Source organism: Stegostoma tigrinum, chromosome 3 (assembly GCF_030684315.1).
Source record: "Stegostoma tigrinum isolate sSteTig4 chromosome 3, sSteTig4.hap1, whole genome shotgun sequence".
NCBI classification, from domain to species: Eukaryota; Metazoa; Chordata; class Chondrichthyes; order Orectolobiformes; family Stegostomatidae; genus Stegostoma; species Stegostoma tigrinum.
Window position 1 is genome coordinate 24,032,684 of NC_081356.1, and position 15,453 is coordinate 24,048,136.

The following is a 15,453-nucleotide window of genomic DNA, read 5'->3' on the forward strand; positions in this document are numbered from 1 at the left end:
AAAACTGACTATGGTCAAACCGCTAAGACTGACTACAACTAACCCCTGGACTGGAATCGTACATCTCCCTCTCTGCATTGTTGCAGTATTGTCTGGTTGACCTTAGTCCATCCCTTGAGCCTACTAAGGCTTGTTCCCTTTGATTTTCAGTCATAGCCATTAGGCCGAAGTGTTTTTGCCATGAAAACTGTTGGTACCTGATAAGTGGGACATAAGCTGCTGTTTACCAACACGTTCACCCCCTTGGCTGCTTAGTGCTCTGAACCGTAAAAAACTCATCTTCCTCTACCGCTGCGTTAAAAAGCGATGCTTGACACCAAGACATTAAACAGTCAATGTACTGAAAAACAATGCAGGCCACGAAGACTGGCAGCCTCCAAATGAGAAAGTAAGCTAACAGCCATAAGATGTTTACTGTAGAAATGCATGAGATGTATATCTGTTGCTACTCGTAGAAGTGACCTGGCAGAAGAATACATAGCGTAAGTGCTCTGAAGCAAAGTCCTAAAGCGGAAGTGCTATGTGAATTAATGCAAAAGCAGGAAATGTGATGTGGCCAGGCTGGTGGTTCACAGAATCATAGAATTTTTACAGCACAGGAGGCAGCAATTTGGTCCATCATGCCTGCACTGGCTCTTCAAACCAGCATCATTACCCAGTGCCAATATCCTGGTTTTTTCCATACCCTTGCAATCTATTTCGATCCAAATAATCATCTAATTCCCTCTTGAATGCCTCAAATGAACCTGCCTCCAGAAACACATTTCCAAGAAACGTATTTTATATCTTAACTACTTGCCAAATGAAAAGGCTTTTTTCTCCCTCACATCACCCTTGCTTCTTTTGCACATCATTTTAAGTCTATACCCACTCATTCTTGTTCCTTTCACAAGTGGAAACAACTTCCCCCTATCTACTTTATCCAGCCTGCTCTGATTTTGAAAACTTCAATCAGATCTCCTTTCAGCTTTCTTCTCTCCAAGGAGAATTGTCCCAAATTCTTCAATCTATACTGATTACTGACATTTCTTATTCCTGGAACTGTGCATGTAAATTGTTTCTGCACTCTTTCCAATGCATTCACACCTTCCCTATTATGTGGCACTTATAGCTCTACACAACATCACAGGTGAGGTCTGTTAAGTGTTAACTTGTGTTGATGAAGTGTGGAAGAGTAATGTCCGTAGAGTATGCAGGAATGTTTTCATGAAGAAAACTTAAATGAAAGCATGGAGGAGCCACTGCCAGCAGATAAAAATTCTAACCTTCATATCAGAAATTTGCATCATATAGTTTCGTGGGGAAGAAATAAACTGGGAACAGTGTCGGTAAGTTGGGCTAATAATGTCAAATCCAGCTGCCTTAGTCTTACCAGACCATATGGCTGCTCTCTTATTAGAGGTAGATGAATGGTGGTGATTTAACTTGAGGGCCACCATACTTCAGGCAAGGGGAGAGATATTGAGAAGGACAGTCCTTCATGCTAACCTCAGCTAGTGATTGCGCACTGTTGGTATCACGCAGCTTTGCAAACCAGCCATTCAGCCAACTGACTTAAATAAAACCCCAAGGCTGAAAATGTGATCCAAATGCACAGAAATAAGGTAGTCATTCATGAAATTCTGACTTCACCATTTAAACTTAAAAGGGAAAATCAAAAATATTTTCCTTGATGTCAAGGTTCTAATTTTTTTATTCTTTCAGTATTTATTCAACTTTCTCAACACTGTCAACACCACTTAAGGGAGCAGAAAATTCATAGTGTTTATTTCAATTGGAAAGGAATATAGAAGTACAGAAATATTATTGCAACTGTACAAGTCCTGTACAGTTCCCAGTTTACTCCTTCCCCAAGAAACTATATGATGCAAATTCCTGATGTGAATGTCAGGACTTTTACCTGTTGGCAGTGGCTTCTCCATACTTTTATTTAACATACAACAAAACATGAATTCTTATCTTTCAATTTTCTTCATCCATCACTTGGAAATTCATCATTTTTAAAATTCATTAGGTTACACAGAGATCACATCAGATGTCACCTGACAATAGTCATGAAGAACCATCCTTGTTTCTATCTGCCTGTACCAGCTGGTTGACTCAACAAAATGTGACTTCTCTCTGTGATGATCAGAAATCACAATTGCCCATGTGTAATTATCAATTAGACATGTTTTGGTTGCAATTGTTTCTTCAGGCAAATACTCATTATCATCCAATAGAGTCTGCAGGTGTGCTAAACACCAAATAGAATAAGGGAACAGGTGAAGTTTGTATGATAATTACAGGATAACGGGGGGGCAGAATTTATCTGGATTTTCAAATTGGGAACACACAATCAACTATTTGGAGAACTGTGATATGTAAGTTGAAATAGAACTCCAACTGGAAAACTATATGCATGGCCTCTGCCTGGCGGTTGATAACTCAGCCAACATTCAATACCAGGGTTCAGAAACGAATAATAGCTACTCAGGACTGGCCTGTACCTGTCATAACATATCCTAACACCCATTCCTCCTCACAGGAGTAATCAAGAAAAAGATAGTTAAAGAACAAAATTGTTCTTGCCTTTCAACACAAAATTTAGTTTACAAGAATTGTTGTACAAACACGCCGTTATCATAATGAAATGTTCCAAGCTGCTTCACAAGAATATTGCAAAACAAAATATGGTACCAAGACACAAGTTTGGTCAAAAAAGGTAGTATTTAAAGAATGTCATAGAGTCAAAAAGCTGTACAGCATGGAAACAGACCCTTCGGTCAATCCACCCATGCTGTCCAGATATCATAAATTAATCTAGTCCCATTTGTCAGTATTTGGCCCATATTCCTCTAAACACTTCCTATTCATGTATCCATCCTGAGGCCTTTTAAATGCTGTAATTGTACCAGCCTCCCACACTTCTTCTGGCAGCTCATTTCATACACACACCACGCGGAAAACTTGCCCTTTAGGTCCCTTTTAACATTTTCCCCTCTCGCTTTAAACCTATGCCCTGTAGTTTTGGACTCCACTATCCCGTGGAAAAGACCTTGGCTATTCACCCTATCCATGACTCTTGTGATTTTAAAAATTCTACAAGGTCACTCCTCAGCCTCTGACGCTCCAGGAAAATAGCATCAGTCTATTCAGCCTCTCCCGATAACTCAAACACTCCAACTCTGGCAACATCCTTGTAAATGTTTTCTGGACCTTTTCAAGTTTCACAATATCCTGCGTATAGCAGGGAGACCAGATTGAATGCAGTATTCCAAAAGTGGCCTAACCAATGTCCTGTACAGCCATGGCACAACCTCCCAACTCTTATACTTAATGCACAGACCAATAAAGGCAAGCATACCAAACACCACCTGCACTCCAAGGTCTCTTTTTTCAGCATCACTCCCCAGGATCTTACCAGATTTGCCTTTCCAAAATGCAAATTAAACCCCATCTGCCAATCCTCGGCCCACCGGCCCATCTGATGAAGGTCTAGTTGTACTCTGGAGGTAAGCTTCCTCGCTATCCACTACTCCTCCAATTTTGGTATCATCTGCAAACTCACCAACCATACCTCCTATGTTCACATCCAAATCTTTGATATAAATGACAAAAAGCAGTGGACCCAGCACCGATCCTCGTAGCACACCGTTGGTCACAGGTCTCCAGTCTGAAAAGCAATCCTCCACCATCTGTCTCCTACGTTCAAGCCAGTTCTGTATCCAATGGCTAGTTCTCCCCATGTTCTACATAATCTGACCTTGCTAACCAGTCTTCCATGCGGAATCTTGCTGAACGTCTTACTGACATCCATATAGGTCACATCCAGCACTCTGCCTTCACAATTCCTCTTTGTTACTTTTTCACAAAACTCAAATAAATTAGTGAGAAATCATTTCCCACGCACTTCAGCCATGCTGACTATCACTAATCAGTATTTGCCTTTCTAAATACATGTAAATCCTGTCAAGCGGTTTAGTGGAGGAATTCCACAGATGAGGGCCGAAGTAGCTGAAGGTATAGCTACTAATGGTGTGACTAAAAATCAAGGATGCTTAAGAAGTCAAAACTAAAACACCTCAGATATCTGCGGGTTGTGGGGGAGAAAACAGATCAGCAGAGTTGGAAGGTATGTTTGGGTCCTTGGATAGCGGGGAAGAAGGAAAATGGGCAGATGTTGCACCTTCACCGGTGCAGGGAAAGCATACCTTCCAGGTAAAGCAACACTACACCGGTCCCAAAATATCGTCTACTGCATTCTCAGCTCACAATGTGGTTTCCTCTACATTGGGGAAACAAGCATAGACCGTGTGACCACTTCAGAGAACATCCACGTTCTGCTTACAAAAAAGACCCTGAGCTTCCTGTTGCCTGTCACTTTAACACACAACCCTGTTCCGTGGCCAAAATCTCTGTCTCTGCCTCTGGCTTGTTGCAGTGTTCCAGCAAAGCTCAACGCAAGTTGAAAGAACGACACCTCATCTTCCGCTTGGAGATCCTGCAGCCCTCCAGCTTCAATATCGAGTTCAATAATTTTAGGGCCTAAACTCTCCGAAGTCCTAGCCCCCTACTCCACACACCAGGCCTGGTTGTCACTTAGTAACTAACAATAGATAGTGTGTAATGACAGGCTAACAGTTCCCATTTACAGCTATCATCTTCCAAGCCAGATCATTATCACCTCCTTTGTCTATCCAACGGCCCTTCTCTCTCTTCAGGCTCTATCCTATCATTTACTCTCTACCCCCATCCCCCTTCCATTTTCTGCATATAAACTAATGCTTTCCCAGCTACCATCAGTTCTGATGAAGAGTCACCAGACCCGAAACATTAACGCTGATTTTTTTCTTCACAGATGCTAACAGATCTGGAGCTTTTCCAGCAACTTCTGTTTTTGTTCCTGAAAGCACTGGACTAATTCAGTTTTGAGGTAACAAATACGTGCATGACGATCATAAAAGTTGATGAGCTCATGTGAGGCAGAACTGAGCAATATTACAAAGGTGAAAGTAAGCTGCTTTGTTAGTGGTACAGCTATGTGGTTTGAAGCTCACTTTGGAGCCAAATTGCACTTCAAAATTACAAATAGTCTGTGTAGAGAGAAACAGGGTTAACATTTGGAGTCAAATAGGAATCTTGTTCAGAACTCTGAAAGGTCATTTTTGACTCAAAACGTATCTGTTTCTGTCCACGATGGTTGCTAAGTATGTTCAAATTTACTGAGCTTATTTCAGATTTCTAGTATCTGCAATATTTTGTTTTTAAAATAAATAGTTGTTTGGGAGAAGAATGAAGTTGGGTATCTGGCGATCAGGATTTGTGGCACCACTTAAAACAATCATAGCTGGTCAAGCACTTTGATGCCTTTTATCAACACTATCACCATAACCTTTTCCACCATCAATAGACAAAAGTTTGTCAACGTCTACTATAAATATACTCAAAAGCTGAGCTTCCACAACCTACTGGGATACAGAATTTCAAAAATTCTCCTCATCTTGGTCCTAATTGGCACTCCTTTATTTTTAAATTATGCTCCTGGTCCTAGATTCTCCAAACAGGGGAAACATCTTAACCTACATCTACTCTGGAATTCCCTTTAAGTATATGGAGGTTTTCAATGAGATTGCCTAATATTTAGAGAAGAAAAGTTCTGCAACTCCAAAACTGGGCTTTAGATACGCAATTTGATGATCTGGAGTCAGTGGAAGAGTCGAGGGAGGTGGAGTTGTGTTGGATACGTATATTGTATTTTGTTATGAACCCAGTCAATGGTAATACTGGGCAAGACAGGTTTCAGAATGAAACTGGCTTGTTAGACTATAAGCTATTTTTTCCAATTTGGTTACTGTGGTGTCAGTCACAGAACGTATTCACAAGGGCTTGTCAATGTTCCTTTAACAAATGAATAAAAAATGATGACACAGAATTTTAAGAAGGTATATAATAGAAAACTACAAAAATACAAGTGGACGATCCATCGCAGCCTCCTCCAGTGAGCTCCACCATCACAGACATCTGTCTTCAGTCAATTTGATTCACTCCATGTGATATCAAGAAACAGTTAGACACATTGGATAATGCAAAGTTTGTGGACCCTGACAACATTCCGGCAATAGTACTAAAGACTCCAAAATTACCTGTCACCTAGCTAAGCTCTTCCAGTACAGTTACAACACTGGTATCTACCTTATAAAGTGAAAAATTGCCCTGTGTCCTGTGCGTGAAAAGCAGAGCAAATCCAACCTGGCCAATTATTGCCCCATCAGTCTGCTCTTGATATCGGTAAAGTGACGGAAGATGTCACCAGTGAGTGCTATCAAGCAGCAGCAGTTCAGCAGTAAGCTGCTCAATGACATTAGTTTACATTCCGCTAGGGCCACTTAACTCCTCATACAGTCTTTGTTCAAAACATGGACAAAACAGCTGACTTCCAGGGGCGAGGTGAGAGTAACAACCCTTAACATCGAGGTCACATTCAAGTGAATGTGGCATCAAGAAGCCTGAGTAAAATTGAAATCAACAGATATCAGGGGACAAAATCTCGAGTGGTTGGATTCATATCAGGCATATAGGAAGATGGATGTGTTTGTTGAAGGTCAGCCATCTCAGCGTCAGGCCATCTCTGCAAGTGTTTTTCAGGGCAGTATCTTCAATATTACCATCTTATTTTGATTTGTAAGCTTACATTTCCCTCCTCCTGAACCCAACCCACCCGCATCCCACGCACCACCCCGACTCTATTCAGTTTAAAACCCTGTAGGCAAAGGAGAGATGAAGAGAAACTCAAAATTGATGCAAGTTCAGAGCTAGGACCAGGGCAGCATTGTGGCAAGTTTGGCTTGGTAGGCGAGCGAAATAGCAAAATCAGCCAATCATCCTGAGCATCTATTAAATCCTTGACTCCATGCATTTGTTGCGAAAGGTGAGGTACCATGTGCTTCTTAACAAACTTCACTCACCTCTCTAGAACCAAGCTGATGGCCTGTGTGAGGTCAGGATTGGCTACCTGCAAACGCTTCCACAATGACCACACAAATTCTTTATCAGCCTGCATAGAAAACAGAAGAATTAGCATTGTCCGAAACTATTATAAAGATTTCATTCAAAAGAAAATGCAAATCAATTCCAAGAGTGGTCCAATCAAGTTGTATGTGGCATGATGTCCTGATATTAATCTGTTTTGTCACCAAATTGCATTGAAATCAAGGGACTGGGCAAAAGCAAAATTTAAATGACTATGCAATACCAGTGCGGCTCTTGCTTTGCTGAAGACATGAAATAAACAGCTTTGTTCTTGACTTGTTGTCTCATGCATACAAAACCTAGAAGATTGTTGATAAGTGGCATTCACATTACTTTCAACCTACTGATAAAAGTGAATTAAACTTCAGCACTTGTCGTCTCAAACAGATCCAATATAAAAAATGGAAGGAGCCAAGTATACACAAAACACACAGGATCTGTGACGAAACGAAAAGGATTTACTCGCCTTCAAGACACTGCAACAACAAAAGGTTCATTAGGTTGATTCCTAGGATGACTGCGTTCTATGTTCTATGAGGACAGACTGGATAGAATGAGTCCATCTTCTTTGGAGTTTTGAAGAATGGGAGCTGATTGAACATAAGAACTAGGAACAGGAGTAGGCCATCTGGCCCCTCAAGCATGCCCTGCCATTTAATAAGATCATGGCTGATCTTTTTGACACTCAGCTCCACTTACCCACCCATCATCATAGCCCTAATTCCTTTACTGCTCAAAAATTTATTTAGCCTTGCCTTAAAAACATTCAGCAAGGTAGCTTCAATCGCTTCACTGGGCAGGGAATTCCACAGATCCACAATCCTTTGGGTGAACAAGTTCCCCCTGACCTCAGTCCTACATCTGCTTCCCCTTATTTCGAGGCAATGCCCTCTCGTCCTAGTTTCACCTGCTAGCGGAAACAACCTCCCTGCCTCCACTTTATCTATTTCCTTCATAATCTTATATGTTTCTATAAGATCTCCCCTCATTCTTCTGAATTTCAATGAGTATAATCCCAGACTACTCAGTCGCTCCTCATAGTCCAAACCGCTCAACTCTGGAATCGACCAAGTGAATCTCCTCTGCACCCCCTCCAGTGCTAGTATATCTCTTCCCAACTAAGGAGACCAAAGCTGCACACAGTATTCCAGGTGTGGGCTCACCAGGTCCCTATACAGCTGCAGCATACCCTTCCTGTTTTTAAACTCCATCCCTCTAGCAATGGCAGACAAAATTCCATTTGCCTTTTTAATTGCCTGCTGCACCTGCAATCCTACTTTTAGCGATTCATGCACAAAGACACCCAAGTCCCTCTGCACAGCAGCGTGCTGCAATTTTTTACCATTTAAAACATGTTCCATTTTGCTGTTATTCCTACCAAAATGTATGACCTCACACTTATCAACATTGTACTCCATCTGCCAGACCTTTGCCCACTCACTCAGACTATATACATCCCTCTGAAGACTTGCAGTATCTTCTGAACACTTTGCTCTACCACTCACCTTCGTGTCATCTGCAAATTTTGACGCACCACACTTCGACCGCAACTCCAAATCATCTATGTGAATTGTAAACAATTGCAGGCCCAACGCTGATCCCTGAAGCACACCACTAGCCACCGACCACCAACCAGAAAAACACCCATTTACTAGTCTACTAGGTTCCCACTACTCTTTGTTTTTCTTGTACGTGTTTTTTTCAATCTGATACTTTCCTTAAATTACTTAGACATCCATGGCTGGCTCTCTCTTTTCCTACAGTTCTTCCTTATCACTGGAATATACTTCTGCTGAGCACTGTGAAAATTTGTTTTGAAAGTCTTCCACTGTTCCTCAATTGACTCGCCATGAAGTTTTAGCTCTCATTCAACCTTAGCTAACTCCTTCCTCATTCCTTCAAAGTCTCCTTTGTTTAAGCACAAGGACATAGGTACTGGATTAATCTTCTCACTCTCCATCTGTATTTTAAATTCATCCATACTGTGATCGCTACTTCCGAGAGGATCCCTAACTGTGAGATCATTAATTATTCCTGTCTCATTACACAGGACTAGATCTAGGATAGCTTGATCCCTCGTAGGTTCTATTACATATTGTTCAAGAAAATTATCGCAGATGCATTCTCTGGACCCCTCCTCAAGGCTGCCATGACCGACTTGGTTTGATCAATCAATATGTAGATTAAAATCCCCCATGATAATTGCTGTACCATTTTTACATGTATTAGCTATTTCTATGCTTATTGCCCTCCACCACGATGTCATTATTTGGTGGCCTATAGACCACACCTATCAGTGACTTCTTTCCCCTGCTATTCCTAATTTCCACCCAAATGAATTTGTTTTGTTCAGTAGAACCTATATCATCTCTCACTACCGCCCTGATATCATTCTTAAAAATCAGACCAACACCATCTCCCTTGCCTTCCTGTCTGTCCTTCCGAACAGTTTGATACCCCTGGATATTTACCTCCCAGTCATGACCATCTTGTAACCATGTCTCTGTAATGGCCACTAAATCATACCCATTTGCCATGATTTGCACCGTCAACTCATCCACCTTGTTTCAAGTGCTCCAAACATACAGATAAAGTGCCCTTATGCCAGTTTTTGCACCTTCTTTTTGGGTCCTATTACCTTCATTACTAACTGCTCTTGAGTTCTCCTTTCCTTTAACTTATTTCCTAATTTTCAATGGGGTTGAAGCTTCCTGATCACCTACTAACCTGCTGCTTTGCCCTTCATTAGTTGTTATTCTTCTTCTTTTGCTCACTTCTCCCTTCCTCCCTACTTACTGGTTTAAAGTCCTATTAACCACCCTATTTACCATTTTCGCCAGAACAATGGGCCCGGCCCTGTTCAGGTGGAGTTCATCCCAGTGGTATAGATCCCTCCTGTCCAAGAACTGATGCCAGTGCCCCATGAAAAGGAAACCGTCTTTCCAACACCACTCTTTTAGCCACGTGTTTACTTGTATTGGAATGTTCAAGATTCTGAGAGGGTTTGATAAGGTAGGTGCTCAGAGGTTATTTGTAAATGTGAGGTCATCCATTTTTGTGGGAATAACAGCAAAACAGACTATAATGTAAATGATGAAAAATTGCAGCAAGTTGCTGTGCAGAGGAACATCGGTGTCCTTGTGCATGAATCACAAAAAGTTGGTTTGCATGTGCAGTCATTAATTAAGAAGGCAAATGGGATGTTTTCCTTCATTACTGGAGGGAGAGGGTTTAAAAAAAATGGAGATTATTCTGCAGCAATATAGGATGCGAGTGAGGCCACACCTGGAGTACTATGTATAGTTTTGATCTCATTACTTGAGAAAGGATGTACTAGTACTGGAGAGGGCGCTAGAAAGACACTTAATCTTTACCACCAAGGAGGCCAAGAGCAGCAAATGCACTAGAACACGACCATCAAGAACACCAAGTTCGTCTTTAAGCCATAGACATCCCAATTTGGAGCAGTATCATCATTCCTTCACTACGTGTTGAATTAAAATCCTGAAATTCACTTTCTAAGAGCACTGTGAATTTAACTACATCATACGTACTGCAGCATTTCAATAAGACAGCCACTACCATCGTCTCAATCACAATTCGACATGGGCAACACATGTTGGCCGATCCAGCAAAGCCCAAATCTCACGAATGAAAAGCAAAATCTGAAAGAATAATTACTGAATGGCAACCAACAATTTGTACTACCTTTTAGAAAGAAAACATGTTTCATTATAAATCCTACGCTAATAAAATCCATCCAAGTCTTTATAATAGGGGCTACAGGATTAATCATGCCAAAACTGAAAATGTAAATTATTTTTCAATTTCTGTGAACAGCTTGAAATATATTTTATTCCAACATACCAACTCTAAGTGTCAGCAGAAATCAGTTACACTTAATATATTTTTCACCAATGATCATAAGGTCAAAGATATTAAATAATAGGGGTTGTATTGTGGATAATGCTGCTTCAGAATTCCAAGGTAAAACAAGGGTGTGTTCAGAATGTGCATATCTGCACTGAATAAGCATCATGGCATAATGGAAGACAGAATGTGCATGGAAAACAACTGAACACAAAATTTATAAGACATGTATGAGAATGACCTTCCAAGTCAAGAAGAAATTACACACGAATGAGTGTACAGGTCACTTCCCTGAGCAAAACTATGTGAAAACAAGTTCAAATGTGCCATGCTTTTTAAGTTGCCTGTAACTGCTGGGTCAAAAGACTCATGTTTTGCTATTAGTGTTCAGGATAATGTAATAAGAGCAGAGCAGCAGCGGAAGTAAAGTAATAGAACAAACTGACTTTCATTTCGTGATTGAAATGAAGAAACCAAAAATTAGTTTGTTCAAGTCATGTAATCTGCATACTCCTACCAAAAAAATAGTGTTGTGTTTAAAAAAAAGTGCAGATTGAGAGCGATGGCCCCATGTCATGCATAGTATTCAAGCTGCACCTTGTCTGTTGATACAAGATTATCAAACCTCAGCAAAGAGCAGAAAATCCCCACTAAAACAAGTACTGGAATAGAAGATGCTGCAAAATAAAACATACTCAAATTGTCACACTTGGCACTTCTCTTTACTTATTCTAATGGATGCTGTCAAGATTCATTTAACTCTTCTGCTTCAGTCTTACATTTTTAGTGTTCCTTCTCATATAGCAAATGTTTGATAACAACTGACATTGCAACATGTTCTAACAAGGAGTTAACACTTTCAAATTTGTTTTCAGTCTTACGTTTAGATGTCTATTTTAGGGTTGTCACAAGAACGGAGATAAAAATACAGTACTGCAATCATGTTTGTTTATTTTGCCACTGCAGAACAAGTTGAAAACAATGAACAAAAACAAAGTTGCTGGAAAAGCTCAGCAGGTCTGGCAGCATCTGTAGAGGAGAAAACAAAGTTAACGTTTCGGGTCCGGTGGCCCGTCCTCAGAACTGATGGTGGCTGGGAAAACATCAGTTTATATGCAAATATGGTGGGTGGGGTATGGAGTAAACGATAGGATAGAGCCCAAAGAGAGAGAAAGACAGTTGGACAGACAAAGGAGTTGCTAACAGGCTGGGAGGGTGAATAGTTGTTAATGGGGATTGTTAGTGACTAACAGGGGGCGTGTAATGGCAGACTATGTGGTAAAAAGGTCTGGTGGGGCGGGGGGGCACTGGGACATGGGAGAGTTTAGATGCTAAAATTATTGACCTCAATATTGAGTCCAGAGGGCTGTAGGGTCTCCATGCGGAAAATGAGGTGTTGTTCCTCCAGCTTGCGTTGGGCTTCACTGGAACAATGTAGCAAGCCAGAGACAGAGATGTTGGCCGGGAGCAAGGGCGCCAAGACTACACTTCATTTCCCTAATGCAGAGGAGACCACATTGTGAGCAGTGAAATGCAGTAGATTAGATTCTTGGAGGTGCAGGTGAAATTTTGCTTCACCTAGGAGGTATGTTTGGGCCCTTAGACACAGGAGGGAGGAGGTAAAGCGCAGGTGTTGCACCTTTGCCGGTTACAGGGGAAGGTGCCAAAGGGCTGTGGGGAGGTGTTGGGGGGGAAGGAAGCACGGACCAGGGAGTCCCAAAAGGAACGGTCCCTGCGGAAGGCAGACAAAGGCGGGGAGGGGAATGTGTGTTTGGGAATATTCCCCCCCGCCCCACACACCAGGCCTTGTTACCACATAGCCTGCCATTACACATCCCCTGTTGTTAATCACTAACATCCCCCATTAATAGCTGTTCACCCTCCCAGCCTGATTGTTAGCAACTCCTTTGTCTGTCCAACCGTCTTTCTCTCTCTTTGGGCTCTATTCTATCGTTTCCTCCTGACCCCATCCACTTCCCTATTTTCTGCATATAAACTGACGTTTTCTCAGCCACCATCAGTTCTGAGGAAGGGTCACCGACCTGAAACGTTAACTCTGCTTTCTCCTCCATAGATGCTGCGAGACCTGCTGAGCTTTTCCAGCAACTTTGTTTTTGTTCCTGATTTACAGCATGCGCAGTTCTTTCGGTTTTTATTTAAGTTGAAAACAATTGCTGCTCAAGAGACTGATTTTCTGACTGAGAAAAATAAGAATTGTTTAGTCAATTCAAAGGAAGGTTTTAGCAATGTAAGTGTGAGAAGGTGCTGTATTAATTGATTAATTTTAAACTTGGAATGAGAATTCATTTTCATTAAAGTCTAAATTTCCACCTGGTATTTAAATGAGCTATATCTCTACTCTAAAGTTATTAGGTTAAATGCTACAACTTTAAACAACAACAATATCAATAGTGAATCACCTGCATTTGTGATTCAATAAATATAATGATGTCATTCCATTGTATATATTCCACAAGCAATGTTTGATATAGTACAGTGGACTTCAGAAATGTCAAATGACAGAAACCGTCAGTGGTACATGTTAACTTTGGCTATAATTTGCTTTAATCGAAGAGAAATATTGTGATTTCACTGAAACAATCAGCACCAACATCAAAAAAATGAAGTTGAGCAACTGACCCCAAAATAAAGCTGGGCATTTATTAACAATTTTTCATTTCACAAAATAATTGCTGAACTGCTGTACCATTGACAAGGAAGTTTTTTTTTAAATTGGCTTGACAGATAACAGAAGACAGAGAACCAGTCATGAACCCTAATTAAATGAGATGCAATAGTGTTATGGTAGGGGTATTCCACCATGTCATATCATGAACAAAGTCTATGACAGGATGGGACACTTGTGGCAGATATTTCAAAATTTAGACGTCATTGGTTGGACTAACATTTACACCCTTTCCCAGATGCCCTCAAGAAAGTGGTAATAAGCTTCCTTCTTGAACTGCTGCAGTCCATTTGTTGTACATAGATCACAATGCCTTTAAGGAGGGTGTTCCAGTATTTTTTACGTGGCTAGTCCAGTTCAGTTTCTGAACCATAACCCCCCGGGTGTTTACGGCAGGGCATTCTACGATGGTAATGTCATTAAATATCAAAGGATGATATTTAGTTTCTCTTCAGCTGAAAATGGTGTTGACTGGCATTTGTGTAGTATTTCCTTCCTGCTTGTCGCCACAAATGTGGATGTTGTCCATTTTAGTACATCAGGAGAACCTAACCATGTTTCAATAAACGAGAAGAAGCATATGGTGCTGAACACTGGGCAATCATCAAAGGTCACCCCATCTCTGACCCAATAGAAGGCAGATCACTGATGAGGTAGCTGGTGTGTTCTAGGACACATCCCTGAGGAACTCTGTTGAGATGTCCAGAAGCTGAGATGATTGATCTTCAACAAACTGAAGCCTCCTCTTCCAGTGGATTGTTCAATTATTCACCACCATTCATGACTCAATGTGGCAGAACTGCAGAGCTTAGATCTGTCCTTCCGTTGCGGAATCACCTAGCTCTCTCCACCACTTGCTGAGTATGTTATTTGGCACTCGAGTGCAGTCTTGTAGATTCAGGAGGTTGACATCTCATTTTCATGAATGCCTGATGCTGTTCCTGCCATGAGTCTTTCACTCTTCACTGAATGAAGGTTCATCCGCGAATTTGAGACTCCAGTCACATTGACTTACTGTTCCAGAATCTACTACCATGCACCGTCCTCTGAGATCCATGACAAGAGACGCCAGAGTGAAAATACTTCAGTACTCAGATAGTCATGCTTTGTATCTTCAGCATGGCAACACCTCATTTACAGGTATCCTTGGTGTTGCTCCTGGCTTGCTATCCTGCACTCTTCATGAAACCTCGGCTCATCTTCTGGCTCATCAAGGTGTAAAGCTGGATGAACACAGCAGGCCAAGCAGCATCACAGAGCAGGAAAGCTTATGTTTTGGGTCTGGACCTTTCTTCAGAAATTGGGAGGGGATTCTGAAATAAAAAGGAAGGGGGAGGCGGGCAGAAGATGGATAAAGGACAAGATAGGTGAAGAGGAGACAGACAGGTCAAGGAAGCAGGGTTGGAGCCAGTAAAGGTGAGTGTAGGTGGGGAGTTAGGGAAGGGATAGGTCAGTCCAGGGAGGACGGACAGGTCAAGGAGCCGGGGTGAGGCTAGTAGGTAGGAGATGGGAGTGGGGCTTGAGGTGGGAGGAGGGGATATGTGGGAGGAAGTACAGGTTAGGGAGGCAGGTACAAGTTGGGCTGCTTTTGGGATGCAGTCCGGGGAGGGGAGATTTTGATGCTTGTGAAGTCCACATTGATGCCATTAGGCTGCAGGGTTCCCAAGCAAAATATGAGATGCTGTTCCTGCAACCTTTGGATGGCATCATTGTCGCACTGCAGGAGGCCCAGGATGGACATGTTGTCCAAGGAGTGGGAGGGGGAGTTGAAATGATTCGCGACTCGGAGGTGCAATTGTTTGGTGCGAACCGAGAGTAGGTGCTCCACAAAGTGGTCCCCAAGCCTTCCCTTGGTTTCCCTGATGTAAAGGAGGCCACAACAGGAA

The 15,453-nt window shown here is 41.8% G+C and overlaps 1 protein-coding gene across 1 annotated transcript in view; it reads right to left on the reverse strand.

The window, feature by feature from the left end:
• The window catches only part of cntln (centlein, centrosomal protein), a 465,635-nt gene that overhangs the window by 439,000 nt on the left and 11,182 nt on the right, over positions 1-15,453 (reverse strand). Inside the window, exon 3 of the mRNA XM_048527488.2 lies at positions 6,948-7,036. Within this exon, the coding sequence (XP_048383445.2) occupies positions 6,948-7,036 (89 nt within the window). The remainder of the gene's footprint in view (positions 1-6,947; positions 7,037-15,453) is intronic.